General features: G+C 38.9%; 2 protein-coding genes across 2 annotated transcripts in view; one reads left to right on the top strand and one right to left on the bottom strand.

Annotated features, from left to right (window-relative positions):
• The window catches only part of LDB3 (LIM domain binding 3), a gene marked incomplete at its 5' end in the record, with an annotated part of 321917 nt that overhangs the window by 100120 nt on the left and 202247 nt on the right, over positions 1-19550 (top strand). The window lies entirely within an intron of this gene.
• The window catches only part of WAPL (WAPL cohesin release factor), a 72658-nt gene continuing 56486 nt past the window's right edge, over positions 3379-19550 (bottom strand). The window contains exons 12-18 of the mRNA XM_081822794.1: positions 17647-17822; positions 17197-17312; positions 16661-16825; positions 13604-13811; positions 10440-10528; positions 6016-6111; positions 3379-5722 (exon numbers count right to left, since the gene is read on the bottom strand). Coding sequence (XP_081678920.1) covers positions 5657-5722; positions 6016-6111; positions 10440-10528; positions 13604-13811; positions 16661-16825; positions 17197-17312; positions 17647-17822 — 916 coding nt within the window. The 3' untranslated portion in view covers positions 3379-5656. The remainder of the gene's footprint in view (positions 5723-6015; positions 6112-10439; positions 10529-13603; positions 13812-16660; positions 16826-17196; positions 17313-17646; positions 17823-19550) is intronic.

Here is a 19550-nt window from a genome sequence, read left to right as displayed (position 1 = left end):
GCTCATGCTCTTCCTCTCTAAAATAAAATCTTTTTTAAAAAAGATTTTATTTATTTGAGAGAGCACGAGAGCGAGCACACAAGCAGGGGGAGTAGCAGGCAGAGGGAGAGGGAGAAGCAGGCTCCCCACTGAGCAGGGAGCCCTATGGGGGACTTCATCCCAGGACCCTGGGATCATGACCTGAGCCAAGGCAGACATTTAACTGACTGAGCCACCCAGGCACCCCTAAATAAAATCTTTAAAAATAAAATGTCTATAGTTTATATTGATATTCCATCTTTCATTCCAGACCCTGGTAATTTGTGACTTTTCTTTCTTGATTGGTCCTAAGTGTTTATCAATTTAGTTTTCAAAGAACCAAATTTTGGCTTTGGTAAAATTTCTGGGTTTTTTTAAGATTTTATTTATTTGAGCGAGAGAATGATAGAGCCTAAGCAGGGTGGAGGGGCAGAGGGAGGGGGAGAAGCAGACTCCCTGCTGAGCAGGGAGCCAATGCAGGGGGACCCCCAGGACCCCAAGATAATGACCTGAGCTGAAGGCAGATGCTTAACCGACTGAGCCACCCAGGTGTCCCCAGCTTACTTGGGTTTAATTGCTCATTTTTTCCCCTAGTTTTTCAGGTAGAAATTTAGATTTTAAGCCTTCTTCCTAAGCATTTAAAGCTAATTTTCCTCTAAGCACTGTTTTACCTACATCCCTTATTTTTAATTTGAATTTTGTCATTCAGCGCAAACTATTTTCTAATTTCCTATGTGACTGAGTCGTAGGTTTAAAAGTATGGTTGATTTTTCGGGGCACCTGGGTGGCTCAGTTGGTTAAGCAACTGCCTTTGGCTCAGGTCATGATCCCAGGGTCCTGGGATTGAGCCCCGTGTCGGGCTCCCCGCTCCTCGGGGAGCCTACTTCTCCCTCTCCCTCTGCCTTTAGCTCCCCCTGCTTGAGCTCTCTCTGTCAAATAAATAAATAAATCTTAAAAAAAAAGTATAGTTTATTTTTAAATGTCATTTTCTACATTTTGTACTATATGGACTTATATCTGATGTAATTCCTTGTGGTCAAGGCTCCAGTCATCTGTGAGACTTGTTTTATGACCCACCTTGTTAGTCTGTCTTGGTGAAAGCTTCATGTACATCTGAAGAACTGTTGAGTAGTGTCCCATAAATTTCAGTTAAGTCAAGGTGGTTGATCATTCAGATCACTTTTCCTACTGATTTAAAAAAATACATCCTATCAATTCCTGAAGGGTGTTAAAATATCAAACTGGTTGTGACCTTGTCTATTTCTACCTTTTAGTTTTTGCTGTATTTTTAAAGTTCTGCTAGGTATATAGACACAATTATTATTCCTTACTGATGTATTTCCCCCTTCCCCTAATCATCATGAAATGCTTAAGCTTAATATTCATCTTTTGTCTTAATCACTTCAACTTTAGTGTCTATCTTTCCCATCCTTTTTCTTTCAAACTATTTGTATTTAGCAGGTCTCTTTTTCAATTTGATGATCTGTCTTATAATTGGAGTATTTGGTATACTTACATATAATTATTGGTATTGTTAGATTTAGTGGATGTTGTTCCTGTCTTAGGTTTTGGTGGTTTTTTTTGCACTTTTACTTAAATCTATTTGCTCTTGCTATTTGTTTCCTATTTTTCTTTTTTGTTACTCTTTTCTCAACTTTGGTTAACCAAATATTTCAGTGTTCCGTATTTATTCTTGTAAGCATCTCTACCTATTATGTCTTTGCATTGTTTTTTACTGGATGTTGTAGGGATTATAACATCCATCTCTAATATATATTATAATCTAAGTATTAAACTACTTTTAAGATTTATGAACCTCCCAACAGTATAGTTTCATTTAGCCACATCCTCTGTAATACAACTCTAGATAACAAACAGGCCCTTTTAGGTAACTGAAAACTAGGTAGTATACTGATATGGTTTTCTATTTTTGCTCCTTTAGCCAGTACATAGCCTTTGGAGTATTCAAATTACACAGAAACCAAGGAAATAGAAGTTTTACCAAAACACTTATCATTCAAATTTTTTGTTCAGAGATTCTAGGGGTGCCTGGCTGGCTCAGTTGGAAGAGCATGCAACCCTCGAGGTCATGAGTTCGAGCCCCATGTTGGGTGTAGAGATTACTAAAAAATAAACTTGTCATTAATCTATGCATCCAATATCAGGAGACCATTAACTGACCGTGAATTGTGCAAACCTCTTCCGGTCCTTCCTTTTTTTTTTTTTTTTAAAGATTTTATTTATTTATTCATGAGAGACAGAGAGAGAGAGAGAGGCAGAGGGAGAAGCAGACTCCCAAGGAGCAGGGAGCCCGATGTGGGACTCGATCCCAGGACCCTGGGATCATGACCTGAGCTGAAGGCAGATGCTTAACCACCTGAGCCACCCAGGCGCCCCCGGTCCTTCCTTCTAATGTAAGAAGAAACCGGAGGGACATGTTTGAAACATTTTAATAATCACTGAAGTTTGTTCCATTTTCTCGCTGCTTTAGTCACTACCAAGATATTAACAATTCTGGAAATAATTTTAGAGACTTGCAGTTAAAGGGACCCAAACCCAATGACCTCAGCAATATAAAAGTCATTATCCCAGGTGTCTGAAATAGTCACAGTACTCTACTCTGTTATTTAGAACATTTTAATTTCCTGACAGAGTGCAAACAGACTGGTGAAAGCTACCATTTACTTGGACCTACGTGCTACTGCTTCACATGCATGGTTTCACTGAGTCTTCACAACCCTGAAGCAAGCAAGAGCCCCATCTTCTAGCCGAGTAAGCAGGATAATTGTCTGGGAAATTGCTCGAACATACATCAGCACTTGTTTTCCAAAGGTATGTGTGTGGTTTAGGTCTTTCTAGAGCCACAGTCTGCACTCTTAAACATGGTTATACACTGTGTATGGCCGGAATGGGAACTCACAGGAGACACCCTTCAATCTAGTTTTGTAATTAAAAGCAATGAGGAGAGGTTAAGGAAACCACTTGTATTCCATTCAGGAAACTTAAAAGTCTGATAAGAAGAAAACTGAAAAACTAAAAAGCAACTGTAAAAAAATAAAAAAGTTTTGTGTCATACTCAGAGGGGCAAAAAGACTAAGGCAACTAACTTAAAATACACATCAAGGGCATAACTATACAAGCAGAAAACCACCATCATTAATGAACCTGAGTTTCTGAGAGCTGACATTACATTCAGAGAAGTATTAAAAACATGGAGAAGTAATGTTTAATAAAAATTGGTTTTTATGTGTATGTTGAAGGGAAATTCACGTAACACCTTGTTTCCCTAGTCAGCTACATCAAGTTCATGAGATTTCTTCCTCCAAAACAGTTCAATAGATTTATGTTAAAGACAACATGTGTATTGAAAGTAGCAATTTTATTTGAGTTAAAATTATTTACAAAAACCCAAAGACATACTTCATGAAACTGGTACAAACTATTTTTTTCCTGCCGTTGGCTTTTGCTCCAAAGATCACAGCTGAGAAATACTGTATAAAATAAAAATAGGATTGGATTCAGAAAAGTACTCTACTGTTCTAATTTCCAATTGGTAGTATTTACAGAAATATTTACAATGGAAAAAAAGGTTACTTTAAAACTTTAATTTGCAAGTCAGCCTCAAGTACCCTAAAATGCAGAGTTCTCCGAGGGTTAAAAACACACAAATGCACTGCAGCTGGTGAGGTGATTTCTCCCCCACCACCCCCCACCAAAGTCTGCATTTCTATCAGTGCTTGACAATTAGTTATTATTTAAAAAACAAAACAAAACAAAAAACTGTTAAACACTGAGGTAAATCAATTCTCAAATGATTACCAGTGTAACAGAAAAATGTAGTTCGCCCTGATTGTTCTCATCCAAACATTTTGTAATATTCTTTACCATCTGCCACAAGTCAGTTTTACCAAAAATCTGTTCCTTTTCCTAAATCCAATGATTAATAAATATCAATGCACTTTAAAATTACTAAACAAAATATACCTAATTCAGTTTTATGAATATCATTTATTGATATACTTTTAAAACAGTCTGCTAAGCTAGCTTTTATACTCAGGGCAAATAAAACCTCAATCTTTCCCAAGTTACACTGGCATAACTATGCTGTTAAAAGGTGATGTGTGGGGGTTGGGTGGGTAGGAGGAAGAAAACAATTTGCCTGGAATCAGTTACTTCCTTATAGATATCCCAACAATCTGCATTATCAAAAATAGGAAGACAATAGAAGGCAGCCACTGCATTTAAAAAACATTACAGCTGGCACTGATACAAGAGCCCCGATTTGTCACTTTATACAAGGAAATAACAAAGTCTAAATGAGTAACAATTAGACTTTCAGCTATTTTCCTCAATACACACCAAACTAATATTTTTATGGCTTCAAGTTTTACAAATCCAATGAAGAAACATGATATAACTACCTGAAAGGTATTTAAAAGTATTAATGAAAGAGATCTCTGGAAAGCCTGGATTCAGGCCCAATCACCAAAAAAAAGTTTAACCAGTGGTCTGAACAATAATTAACACAAGAAAGATTTGCAATGTTGTGAAATATATAAAATGTGTTTTGTGTGTTCCATGACTGTTTTCCAAACACACTGTTCTATGAACTAAGAATCTGAATGAAAAAAAGGATCTTCTCTGAACCAGCAATTTAAGGCTTTGCGTTTATGCATTTGATCCTGTCACTCTATAGAAGAATATACACATTATCTGGAAACATGAATTCCACATTGGTGTTTTAGCTTCCTTATATTTACTGTACTGAACATTAGAAAATATATCTAGAGAGTCCCCCCTCAAAACTTAATGTTTCAAGAGCCGCCTCTAGCATTAAGCTGAAACTACCCTGGGTTTGTCTATTTTGCTTCATCCTTTAACAGGGCACATCATCTTACATAATATTCCCTCAAACTGTTGTTGGTTTTCTTGTGTCTACAGCTATGATTCATCATGGTATGATAATATGGTCATGGTCTCAAAAGTGAAAAATAGTTCAACAACCCAAACCAAATCAAAAATAAAAAAATATACTATCAATCCCTTGTGTCTTTGGATTCCATCTAATTTTAAATATAGACAGTAGTTCAGGGAACAACAACGAAAAAAAAATTCACAAAATTATTAAAAGCTTTATTTACGATTGGAATCATTCAACAAAAAAGCAAAAGCAAATGAGCCTGAAAAAGGAACTAAGCTGTTGTCTAGAATGTCCTCAAAACATTCGATACCTCAGTAGCTAAGCTGCCTCTGCACCTGGCTGGCATGACAACAGTGGCTCAACACACACAGCAGTTGCACTAAGAGCAGCACAAATTCTCCCCTTACAACTTGCCCAGAATAAAGCAAGAGGACAGGGGAGACTATAAACTCTGCCAAAGTAAGTGTATTTAAATACTGCACGGAACTATTAACAGCCTGAACCTTTTCCCTCATTTTTGATAGTTGCAGATTGATGTAGTAACTGTCATTTAGCAAATGCAGAATGCATGATGAAGAAATCAGGTGGCCTTAAAAATCCAAACATGAATGATACTGATGAATGTTCTTGGTTTATCTTCAAGGACTTCTTTCATGACTTTTCTCTGTCTAAGAATAGCTCCAGCATTACCGAGCACCTGAAGCAAAGGTAAAGCAGCTAGCAATGTTCCAAGTACTCAATCACTCTGGAGATAGATTTCTGGCCTGTGGTTCCAACAGCACACTGAAGGGAGGCGGAGAGAGGGAGTAACAGTTAATACTGTTTTAACAAGCATCAAATCAAAGCTTAAATTTTTCAGCTTCACTAAACTGAACACTATGAATCAAAACACACTAATATTAAATTGTAGCTTTGATAACAGAGTATCAATATATTTGGCCATAATAATTATCTTAAAAAGAACACAAGAGAATCCCTTTTTGCTTCTAGTCACGAGGGCCACATAGTATTTTCATTTCTACGGTCATTAATGCATCATATTTATGACCACAGAAGCTGCAACAGAAGCTACTTACAGTAAGATTCATGAAGCTCAGGAATTTTTTGAGCATCTCTGTCATTATTGAAAAGTCCCCTTCTGGCAGATATTCTCGCACAGTGGTCACATTGATCTGAGAAAAGAGATCAAAGAAATACTGGTCAGGTGGCAGAAAACCGGAGTTTGCACCCTGCACTGTGTTGCTAGTTTTGGCACATATCTTCTTCCAAACTTCTACGAGGTCCTTGAACTCCTTGTTTAACATGCCATTTCCTTTTCCACCCTCCTACTAAACTGTGTGTGTCTGTCCATTCCCTATCCCATCCCATCCTCAGAAAGGTAAAACTGGCAAAAGCTACACTTGTATCCATATTTACTTTTGTAAATATACAGAAAAATGCCTGAAAGAACAAAATGCACTGTTGAGTGTGTGTGCATTGGGGTGGGAAGCAGTGTCAAGAAAAGGAGGGGGGGGGGCGCCTGGGTGGCTCAGTTGGTTAAGCGACTGCCTTCGGCTCAGGTCATGATCCTGGAGTCCCTGGATCGAGTCCCGCATCGGGCTCCCTGCTCGGCAGGGAGCCTGCTTCTGCCTCTGACCCTCCCCCCTCTCATGTGCTCTCTCTCTCTCATTCTCTCTGTCTCAAATAAATAAATTAAAAAAAAAAAAAATCTTTAAAAAAAAAAAAGAAAAGGAGGGGGAAATTGAGAATGTACCCAAGGTGCTTATGGAGTAACAAAAATCCTCATGTTCTTATGTAGGCCAGGAATTAACTAGATCTTTCCAAAGATAATCTAGTTTCATGAGAGAATGTCAGCAATGCCAGGAGAGAGCACTATGTATATATATAACCAATCTGCCACATGGAAAATATATAACTTGCTTAAAATCCTTTTCTATTTCAATGTATTTTTTCAATGTTTTAAAGATAAATAATAAAAGGAAAGGCTCTTTTAAGTATGTTCACCTACATCAAAAAAGCACAAAAGAAAATTTGTCCTGAGTTTTAGGCCACAAGGCGGGAGGAGTTTCTGATTTTTGTTGCTGGGGGCAGGGAAAAAGACTACATATTATGCTTTTAAGGAATTTGCCACTGGTCCCCTCTCTCCCTTATTTATTTTTTTGAGGTGGGGGGGAGAGAGAGAGAGAAAATCTTAATCAGGCTCCATGCCCAGCGTGGAGCCTGACCAGGGGTGGGGGTGAGTGGAGGGGGTGGGGGGGTGGGGGCTTTGATCTGGATCAAGATCATGACCGGAGCCAAAATCAAGAGTAGAAGGCTCAACTGACTAAGCCACCCAAGCACCCCTCCCTCTCCCTTTTTTTAAAATTCTTGTCAGCATACTTTTGCAATTATAAAGAAACAAAATAGTATGAATACAGTTTCAGAAAAGATCTAATAAACGTTACTAAAGTAATTATGCAATATCAATCACCCATATTCTAAGTGAGCCACGTTCCCACCAAAAGCCACTACCCATCCCCAGCTGTGAGGTGGAGTGCAAATTTACTCCTACTGAGTTAACACTGCAGCTAAAACACAGAGATTTTACAAAATGCTTAAAAAATATACTGAAGTGGTGAATGTTATAAGGGCAATCCCGATGGAAACTACAGAGCTAAAGGAAAGCTGGATTTAAGAATGTCTTTAGGGGCACCTGGGTGGCTCAGTCGCTGAGCGTCTGCCTTCGGCTCAGGTCATGATCCCAGGGTCCTGGGATCGAGCCCCACTTCGGGCTCCCAGCTCAGCGGGGGAGCCTGCTTCTCCCTCTCCCACTCCCCCTGCTTGTGTTCCCTCTCTCGCTGTGTCTCTCTCTGTCAAATAAATAAATAAAATCTTAAAAAAAAAAAAAAGTCTTTAAAAAACAATTTCCAGGAAGGCAGCATGACAGCACGATGGTAGGAATATGGGGGCTATGAAGGCTGTTCAGTAGAAAAGTGCATTGCTATGATACAAAATCAATGATTAGACCCTAGGTTTTCAGTGAAACCCTCAATAATCAAACCCTTTTTTATCAATACTCTACAGAATGCAACATACAGTGGCTGGGGCATGGGAAGGACAGTCATAGCATGTGTTTTTAAACAGAGAACAGCAGGTACAAAAAGAAAAAATGAGAGGGGCTCTTTCGGAAAAGCATGCAACTCAATCTCAGATTTGTGAGTTCAAGCCCCACACTGGGTATAGAGATTACTTAAAAAAAAAAAGAAAATGAGAAATGGCACAGCTTATTTGGGCAATTTAGAAAATACCCAACAGGTATGACAGATTTAGAAAAAGTAGAAGCAGTTTTAACAAGTTTTACTTGTAGTAGTAAACAAAGTGGTGATTCCCTAAATGATGGAAAGCCAAGAAGACTGGTAAGAGTAGTGATCAGATGTGCTCTTTGCGAAGTTAGCTGTGGTGGTAGTGTCCAAGATTTCAGGAATGGATTCAAGAGAGCAGGAAAGACAAAGACCAGTGAGGAGACTGACCACTGCAATGCACCAGATGCATGGTGTGCAATGGAAGAAGACCCAATCCCCTGGGCTTCCTAAGCATGCAGCCCTTTACCATAAAGCAGCATTTGGTACAACCACCTGCTTTCTCGTCTCTCTTCCACTTACACTATTCAGCAAATCAATTTCCTTTACAATTTATGTATCAACTAGTTTTTTGGGGTTAATAATGACCCCACCCCAAGGCAATAAAGACATCTAGAGGGGCGCCTGGGTGGCTCAGTCGTTGAGCGTCTGCCTTCGGCTCAGGTCATGATCCCAGGGTCCTGGGATCAAGCCCCGCATCGGGCTCCCTGCTCGGCCGGGAGCCTGCTTCTCCCTCTCCCACTCCCCCTGCTTGTGTTCCCCTCTCTCGCTGTGTCTCTCTCTGTCAAATAAATAAAATCTTAAAAAAAAAAAAAAAAAGACATCTAGAGTTCTACAAATTCACAACACTGCCCAGAACTTAAGGACCCTATGATCTCTTTAGAGAAGAGAGACAGGGGCGCCTGGGTGGCTCAGTTGGTTAAGCGACTGCCTTCGGCTCAGGTCATGATCCCAGGATCCTGGGATCGAGCCCCGCATCGGGGTCCCTGCTCAGCCGGAAGCCTGCTTCTTCCTCTCCCACTCCCCCTGCTTGTATTCCCTCTCATGCTGTCTCTCTCTCTCTCTCCCTGTCAATTAGATAAATAAAATCTTAAGAGAGACATATGAATAGGAATTTATTTACATGAGAAAAATGGCCAAAGATAAATCACATGTGCTAGTATCATATGTTAATGTCTAGACCCATTATTTAAGAACATACCCGAAACTAGGGTGTGTGCAAAATAGAATACCTAAAAATCATTAAATTTAAATAGTATGCCCATTCTTTCCCCTTTGCCCTTAAAATCTCTGAATTTAAGGAAATAAGGAAAAGGACTGAGCTGAAAATTCCAGGAAAGGGGATAAAGATCCTGCAGGGCCTGCACAGCCATGATGAGAACTCTGGTCTTGTTCCTGAAAGCCGTGGTGCCAGTAAGGGCCACAGTGGAGCAGGCTACTGTGCATTTAGATCAGAGCTTGACTATAATATAAATATGGAAGAGACAGATAGGGAGTCAGAAAAAACCAAACACCACAAAAGAGAAGCTAACCCTTTCACTACAGAATAGACTTCCATTCTTGCCTCCTGAATGCCCTTGGTTCCTAAGGAAAAGAACTTTAAAGTTTTCATTTTAAAATCTGGCTCTTCCACTAGACCTTTCCCTAAGAAAGTCCTCCCAATGACCGTCCCAGTAGCCAGAACTGTCCGCTTCCGTGCTGACTCAGCCCCACCAACTGGACACTAATACTTCTACTTACATCATCATAATCTAAATCTTCACATAGTAATCCCATTTTCCTTGCCAGCAAGTGGTTCAAACAAAAGCCATGTGAGCCAATGCTGGCCAAGATAAGGGGAAGTCTACTTGGCGCAGTGAGTGTGGAGGGATCCTAGGGGGAAAGAGCACTGCTCTTAAAAAGAAACAGACAAGAAGCCACCTTCTTCTGTTGGACATTATTTAACTAGATGAGACATGCAGCCACAGACAGCATAGGGCCAGGAGGAGACCTAGTACAAGACAACATGCAGAGGACAGTAGGGTCTAAAGATAAATTTTCTGAGTCCTTGATAGTATCACTGAGACTACGCTTTTCCATCTTAAGCCAGCTGAGCACAGGTTTTGTATTATGCTTTTACTTCAACCAAAGCCATGTGAATCAATTCATCCATCAATCAAAAACTTTCTCATTAAACCCAATTACTCCTAATTTTAGAATGTACCTTTAAAAGTTTACCAAATAAAAAAAAATAAACAATTATAAAAAAGTTTACCAAATATTTGAAAGTTTTAACATGAGGGGGAAAATAAAGTAATACATAAGTTAATTAGGTAATGGTACAAAGTTGTCACAATGCAATCTTTTTAAGACACATAAAACAATACTGAACTATTACTTACTGGACTCTCCTGGCAGAGACACCCAAGAAGTAGCGCTGTGTATGAGGCCACAATGCAATCCTCCATGTGTTTGCCAGCATGCTGAAGGGCTGAGAATATTTAAACACAAAACTGTTACAGTGTATTACCAAAACCAAAATAACAACAAAAAAACAACCCCACCCAGAACACCAACAATTCTGTTAGTTATCTTTTCTTCAGAACTCCTTAAACATTGATAGATGGTGCTAGGAAAATGGGATATCCACACAAATGAACAAAAAATTATGCAAATGAACGAGGGACCTTAATATAAGCACAAAAACCATAAAACTACTCTTAAACAAAAATAAAGGACTAAATCTTTATGACCTCGGGTTATGAAATGGCTTCTTAGATACCACACCAAAACCAAAAGTGACAAAATTAGATAAACCGAACATCAAACAAACTTCTGTGTTTCAAAAGACACCATCAAAAAAGTGAAGAGGCAACGGAGATATGTAAATGAGCAATAAGCACGAAGCACGTGAAAACATGCTTGACACCATTTATTCAACGGGGAACTGCCAATCAAGTGACATATACCTTCACACCCACTAGGATGGCTAAAATAAAAAAGACAAATAACTATTTGTAAGGATTTGGAGAAACCAGAACCCTTTAACATGGCCAGTAGGAATGTAAAATGAAGCAGTCATTTTGGAAAAGAGTATGGTAGTTCCTTAAAATGTTAAACACTGAGTTAAATAATCCATCACTTTCACCCAAGAGAAGTGAAAATATATGTTCACATAAAAACTTGTACATGAATGCTATGTCACAGCAGCATCATTCATAAGAGCCACAGGTGGACACAACCCAAACATCCATTAACTGATAACTAGATAAAGTGTGGTACATACCTACAATGGAATATTTGGCTATAAAAAGGAATTAAGTACTAGTAACATGTTACAACAGGAATGAACCTGGAAAACATTAGGCTAAGTGAAAGAAGCCAGTCACAAAGGGCTACATATTATTCCATTTACATGAAATGTCCAAAATAAGGCAAATCCAGAGACAGAATTAGTGGTTGCCACTGGCTGGGGAGGGGAGAACAGGGAGTAATGGCTGCTAAATGGGTATGGGGTTTCTTTTGGGGGTGATGAAAATGTTCTGAAATTACACAGTGTTGATGGTTGCACAAGCTTGTGAATGTACTGAAAACTACTCAATTGTTCACTTCCAAAGGGTGAATTTTACCTTGTTATGGACTGAACTATGGCCCCACCCCCTGCATATGCTGAACTCCTAACCCCCAGTACCTCAGGGTATGTTTACACTTAGATTGGGTGTTAAATTAAAGAGGTAGTTTAAATGAGGTCACTGGGGTGGGGTCCTAATCTGTCTGCCATCCTCATAACAGGAGATTAGAACAAAGATATACATAGAGGGAAGACTATCTAAAAAGATAGGCAAAGATGGCCACCTACAATCCAAGCTTGGAGAGACAAGCCTGAGACCAACCCTGACACGCTGATCCTCCAGAACTGTTGTTTAAGCCACTCAGTCTACAGTACTTTGTTACAGCAGTCCTCATAAGCTAACACATACCCCAATAGAGTGGTTATTAAAAAAGACTGCTAAGCAACCAAAAATACTATTCCAAAGGGAACATGAACACTTAGAAAAAGGAACAGCAATTTCTTACAATATTAGAACTAATAGCATTAGTGGAAAAGTGGGCGTAAGAGAAAGAGACTAGGCTCAGAAAAAGACATTTGCTGGGACGTGCTTCCTTCCTAGCTTCGTGAGGCTAAACATATAATTTCGTAACTTGAGTGACAAATGGCTATCCTGTAGTACTTGCATAAACAGTAATCCAATACCAGTTGCTGACAACAGATAATAAATGTAATGTCTCCTTCAGTGTATTCCTTACTGTGCTTGCAAGCTACTACATACCATTTGAGAACTACTACCGTAATGAACCATGAGAGACTATGGACTCCGGGAATCAAATTGAGGGTTTTAGAGGGGAGGGGGGTGGGGGGATTGGTTAGCCCAGTGATGGGTATTAAGGAGGGCACGTATTGCATGGAGCATTGGGTGTTATATGCAAACAATGAATCATGGAACACTACATCAAAAACTAATGATGTACTGTATGGAGACTAACAACATTAAATCAATCTTTAAAAAAAGGAACTATTACTGTAATTTATGGTAATATGATAACAGATCTCAATTTAGGGTGCCTGGGTGGCTTAGTTGGTTAAGCATCTGCCTTCAGTTCAGGTCATGATCCCAGGATCCTGGGATCGAGTCCCACCATCAGGCTCCCTGATCAGCGAGGAATCTGCTTCTCCCTCTCCCTCTGCCCAACCCAGCTCCCCCACTCATGCTCTCTCTCAAACAAATAAAATCTTAAAAAGAAAAAAAAAAAACAGATCTCAATTTATAAAGTGAGGCTTATACAGGAATCTCAAAATTTCAAAACTGTAAAAACCTTTAGGAGTCCTACTGTTCAACCACTCTCTTTTCAGGTGAGTAATGAAAGGCCAGAGCAGGAAGGAAAGGGAGACTTTTCCGGCACTGCACATGCACCTTCCTCACTGCTAGGAAGCCAGCAAAGAACTCCTATCTATGAGCACTGAAATACTAAAGCTTGGGGGCGCCTGGGTGGCTCAGTTGTTAAGCATCTGCCTTCGGCTCAGGTCATGATCCCGGGATCCTGGGATCGAGCCCCACATCAGGATCCTTGCTTAGCAGGAAACCTGCTTCTCCCTCCCACTCCCTCTGCTTGCGTTCCCTCTTTCTCGCGGTGTCTCTGTCAAATAAATAAAATCTTAAAAAAAAAAAAAAATACTAAAGCTTGTCTGCACTGAACTCGAGAGGCCATAAAAGAATAGCAAAGGGCGCCTGAGTGGCTCAGTGGGTTAAGCGACTGCCTTTGGCTCGGGTCATGATCTCAGGGTCCTGGGATCGAGCCCTGCATCAGGCTCCCTGCTCAGCGGGAAGCCTGCTTCTCCCTTTCCCTCTGCTGCTCCCCCGTGCTTGTGTGCTTACTCTCGCTGTCAAATAAATAAGTAAAATCATTAAAAAAAAAAAAGAATAGCAAGATTATGACAACACATGAATTAAAGTTTCAGAGGGAGAAAACATTTTCAATTTGAATACATGACTTAAAATAAATGTACCTTTATTGAGGTCAAGTTCTTCATCGTCCTCCTCCTTCTTATGTTTCTCTTCTGTACCATCAGTCTTTTCAGTTGATACCCACTGTATTTCTCCACTTGTCTCTTGCCACTCTCCACTCTTATCATGCTGAGTGGTGGGAGCATCTTTGATCAATTCATCTGTTTTACTTTCTGCCAACTGGGCTGCTCGTTCTCGCTCAAGGAAAAGCTGATAAAAATTATTTTTGAAGATTATTAAAAGAACACCAAGCAACATGTATGTACCCAAATATAAGGTATGTTTGCTTTTAAAATCACTAACCCTAAGAAGCATGCTATCTGGTTAAAAGGGGTAAGTTAACAAGAAAAGCGTTTGCTCTACAACCAACTGAAGGCAAAAAGGAAAGTATAAATGCTGCTGGGATTCAATCAAGTAAACTAAATGTATCTACTAATGATACAGGCATTCTGTTTGTAAGAATGCAAATCTTAACACTTGCCCTTAAATTGGATAATGACAGGATATTTCAAGCAAAAATTACAAACTTGATGTAAAAAAAATTTTTAAAGACTGAGCAAACTAAATAAATTAAGAAAGAAAAGACACTAAATAAAACTACATAATATTGGGGAAAAGCAACATGGCCTCTTTAAAAAGAAATTTAAAGAGATAAACAAGGGATGCCTGAGTGGCTCAGTCGGTTAAGAGGCTGCCTTCGGCTTGGGTCATGATCCGAAGGTCCTGGGACTGACTCCCACATCAGGCTCCTTGCTCAGCAGGGAGCCTGCTTCTCCCTCTGCCTGCCACTCCCCCTGCTTGTGCTCTCTCTCTGACAAGTAAGTAAATAAAATCTTAAAAAAAAAAATTCTCTCTCTCCCTCTGCCCCTCTCCGCCACCCACCCTGTTGGCTGGCTCTCTCTCATAGATAGGTAGATATTAAAAAAATAAAGAGATAAAAAAAAATAAATAAATAAAAAAAATAGATAAACAAGCACCAGTAAAAATAAAAAGCAAAAGGTCTCAAGAGGACTCAGAACTGGACCTCGAGTAATATTATTAACAATGGAAGAACACAGTGACAACTAAGTCAAAAGGGAACCACTGGATTCCTTGCTTTCATGTACTTAATTTTCCTTGTGCTGGTACAGAGCTGAATGTATGGAAAGCATTTATTGACAGGATTTGGGAAAAACTCCAAGTTACTAAAAACAACTACCTGAAAATCAAATGCCAAGCAGACCTCAAAAGTTTGCTGAGCATAGCGAAGAGTGGTATATAAACTTTAATATCCTTAAGAAAATAAAATTTGAGCTTTATATAAAAGTGGTATTAAAATTTCTTAAAATTTTGGGATCCCCAAAACCCCTTTGTAGAATCTGTGAGGTCAAACTCATATTCATAATAATATTCACTTCTTTCATTCTCTCTTGAGTGTATAGTGTTTTCCAGGATCTACATACTATGTGATTATGTTACTGCTCTGATGGCTAATGGAAGGAGTGTCTTTGTTTTATAATTTTCTCAGTTTTGATTTCAAATTCAGTAAATATCAATAGATTGAACACACATAAACAAAAATTCTCTGGAGTCCCTAATAATTTTTAATAGTATAAAAGAACTCCTGAGTTCAAAGTATTTGAGAAGAGAATGATGGGGTCCTAGTTATGACTCAGGAAAAGATCAAGCTGTTGTGGGTTACTTCTTTCAAGGATTACTAGTTTCAAAAAGGCCAAAAGGATTAACAGGGTAGCAAAGGTTTCAGAAACAATAAAATGGACAGTTCATTACCAATTCTGAACATATGCAAATTGTCATTTAAGGAAAGAAATAACAAAGGTAGTTAGGAACCTATTAGATTGGGAAAAAAAGTTAAAAACTACAATGCCCACCATTATCAAGAAACAAAAACTCACATGCAGTTTTTTGGGAAAAGTGTAAACTGAGGAGAGAGACTATGTTTACTGGCTGGGATCAGGTGACATCAATTTTTATTTTCATTTTTTAAAAGATTATTTAATCTCTACACTCAATGTGGGGTTTGAGCTCGTAACTCTGAGATCAAGAGCACATGCTCCTCCAACTGAGCCAGCCAGGTACCCCACAGAGATATCAATTTTATCTTTAGTTTTTTTAAAGATTTCTATTTTATTTGTCAGAGAGAGAACGCACAAGCAGGGGGAGCAGCAGGGGGAATAGCAGGCAGAGGGAGAACCAGGCTCCCCACTGAGCAAGGAGCCCGATGTGGACTTGATCCCAGAACCCTGGGATCATGACCTGAGCTGAAGGCAGACACTCAACCAACTGAGCCACCTAGGTGTCCCTCAATTTTTATTTAAAAAAAAAAATTTTTTTTTTTTAGTGTCCAATAATTTATCAGTTTCTTGTAACATCCGACACATCAAATTTTAAATATACATACTCTGATACAATTTTTTTTTTTTTAAGATTTTATTCATGTATTTGAGAGAGAGCACGAAGTGGGGGGAGCAGAGGGAGAGGGAGAAGCAGACTCCCCACTGGGCAGGGAGCCTGATGCTGGGGTCGATCCCAAGGCTCTGGGATCATGACCTGAGCCAAAGGCAGATGCTTTACTGACTGAGCCATGCAGGCACCCCCGACACAATTCTTAAGCCAGGAAATTACTCCACAAACATACTTTGAAAAGTATTCCCTCACCCCCAAAAAGGGGAAAAGTATGGCCCAATACTTAGGAACACAAAGTACTAGACACAGATCAGACCAGGAAGTAAATGCTTGAAGGACCTGAACTGCACGGGATTGGGGATGGGACTTGATTCCCAATTTGTTACCAATAATCTTTTGATTTATCAACAAATATGCCTGTTTCTCTTTTTCACTATCAATGCCTAACGAGTGATTATTACAGTTAACTGTCAATGCAGTAAAGGACAGAAAGGTATAAATTCTAACCCAATGTACCTACTTCTCAGTGAACTGATAAGGGTGAGAGACAGACACATACACACACACAAAGGGAGGAGGGAGGTGCAACTGATGAAGAAGTTGGACAATGCAAAAAACTGAAGGTGTTAGCTTGTTTTGAAGTTGTTCCTTACCTGCACTAAAGCCTGAACGGCATGAATTTGTCCAGCTATCCTTAAACTATCATCTCCTTCTCCACTACAGAGGGAAGAATCAAAAGAACATGATGTTTCCATGTTGACAAGACAGTGCCGATTCCGAGCACTATACTCCACTAGATTTATCAGTAGACCTAAGCCCTACAAAAATTAAAACATGCTTATTACCACAGGTGGGAATTAAAAGCACATCAACACAATATACATAACTTTTGTTGGCAGCTAGAAACCTAATCAGTGTTCTACCACCCACTAAATGGTTAAAAACCAGTATGTAAGATAATGGTCTTCCCAATGATTTCACCACTTTTTAAAAATCACTACTTTTAGTTCTTTTAATTTTTGCACAGAACCCTTCATAGCTCTCTTTTGTACAATAAGGTATGTTCACAAGGAATCCAGTGAAATCCACAATGTATCAAATAGTTGGTTCCTAAACCCAAAACAAAGATGAAATTTTTTTCATCTCAATAGATCAAATACTCCTTCATGAAACAGTCACTCCAACTCACCAGCACTCGAATATCAAATCTCTGCTCCTGAGGTAGGTACTTTGGAACCTGAAGCACACAGTTCATTGCTGTGCCAATCAAGCCATCCTGTTCTCCCGTTTTGGTACTGCCCCACTCTGAAATAAGGAATGTTAACAATGTGAAAATTGTTATTGATTCTTCTATATAACACTAATAACCAATATTCATTAACATTGATATTAAAAGTTAGAAATGTATAGCTATTTCTTTATTGAAATATATTTTTGACTGTACTATTTCCAAACCAAGCTACCAGGCTGGTCCTAAAAATACTACCCCTAAAAGTAGTTACATCTATATGTGAGTAAGTGAATTACATGATGGCAATGAAAAAATCACTACATTAGAAAAGAAACAAGGGGAATTAACTTGTTTTTGCATGTAATATACAGGCTTTCAGTGAGAATACATGTAGAAAATATTACTTACCATTATCATTAGTTAAATTGAGCAATACCCCAATGATGGCCCTCATGCAGTCTTCTACTGCTTTGCCCACGTGGTTGGTTACATTCTGGTGAGGCAGAGGCTTACTGTCAGGTAAGCATATGCTGTTCTCAGCACGATTATACTGCTGAATCAATCCTTCACAATGCTGTAATGCTCTTAAGAGAAAACAAAATGTAGACTATTATGCTAAACAAAATTAATTATACTAAGAATTTCTACTTACTTGGACCTTAATATTTTAAATGTCATAAATGCTGCCAAATTAATTTCTCTTTCTACTCCAGAAGTTATAATGTATTAACTATTTAATCATATACCAAGTGTGTCTAATACCACACTAAGTGCTAAATTTTATTTTGAGAAAACTTAGTATTAATTTTTCTAAGGAAAGTTAAAATTATAAACTCAATGCAGGAGTTTACATCTATACTACTTAAAGTTGTCTCCATTTTACCAATCTCTCCAATACAACAGACCTACCACCATCCCTCCCCAAACAAGGTAAAACCTTTAAGAGCTAACACTGGGCATTTCTGAATTTCATTCAGATGTTTTTCATTTAGGTTGCAAGCTCTCAGCAGCCACAGAATATTATTTATGTTAGCAATGCATAATAAATAACCTCATATAGATGGTATTAAATACTTCATAAACATTAGAGCAAACCATATTTTTTAACATGAGGTCATTTAAGTGACATGTATCCTGGCAGCCATACAAGGGTATCCGCTGCATCCCAAAGATTCTCAAGATGCTATCCAAAATAACAAGGAAATGTAATCCTTAGGTGAGTCTAGTATTCCTGAAGCCTCTCTTTAAATCACCAGGTCCATTAATTTAAAAAAAAGTCTATGAGAGACAAAGTAAGCTGACTGTCAGTTGATTCCTCATGTACTATATACACCATACAAAACCCTTGAAGAAAACTGCACTATATCTAATCCCTCTCTAGCCTCTCCTTAAAACATACCATATGGTTAGGAAGGTGTTCCTCATGTCTAATCTAAAATAATTTGTTGTTTAGATGTTTGAAGATGTTAGCCAGAACAACCATGCTGTTATTGTTAACTGCCTTCAGTAGTGCTGAGCTAAATCATGGTTTGGGTTGGTAAATGAGGGAAGAACAGCAGGGGTGTATCATTTTAATCTTTCAATATACTCTCTCTGCTTTTATCAGACATGATAACTGAAAAGTTCAAAAAGCCAGAGGAGTGATATTTCACAAACATCCAATTCTGACCTCTACTGCCACTTCTAAAACATCTGATGGAAAATTCCTATTCACGATGAAAGAAATGAAAACTGTCATATTAAATACCTCCTTTTGGAAGACACTTGTCAGGGGTCATGAAGTATATAAGAGACATATTTATTTATTTTTTTTTTTTTTAAAAGACTTTATTCATTTATTTGAGAGAGAATGAGATAGAGAGAGCATGAGAGGGGGGAGGGTCAGCGGGAGAAGCAGACTCCCTGCCGAGCAGGGAGCCCGATGCGGGACTCGATCCAGGGACTCCAGGATCATGACCTGAGCCGAAGGCAGTCGCCTAACCAACTGAGCCACCCAGGCGCCCAAGAGACATATTTATTTTATTTATTTATTTTTTAAGATTTTATTTATTTGACAGAGAGAGACACAGCAAGAGAGGGAACACAAGCAGAGGGAGTGGGAGGGAGAAGCAGGCTTCCCGCCAAGTAGGGAGCCTGATGCGGGGCTCAATCCCAGGACCCTGGGATCATGACCTGAGCCGAAGGCATATGCTTAATGACTGAGCCACCCAGGCGCCCCAGAGACATATTTATTTTATTTTTTTTATTTATTTATTTTTTTTTAAAAGATTTTATTTATTTATTTGACAGAGAGAGACACAGCGAGAGAGGGA

Source organism: Leptonychotes weddellii, chromosome 6 (assembly GCF_054177405.1).
Source record: "Leptonychotes weddellii isolate Sample4059 chromosome 6, ASM5417740v2, whole genome shotgun sequence".
NCBI classification, from domain to species: Eukaryota; Metazoa; Chordata; class Mammalia; order Carnivora; family Phocidae; genus Leptonychotes; species Leptonychotes weddellii.
Note: the sequence above shows the minus strand (reverse complement) of the source record. Positions and strands in the feature narration are given on the sequence as shown.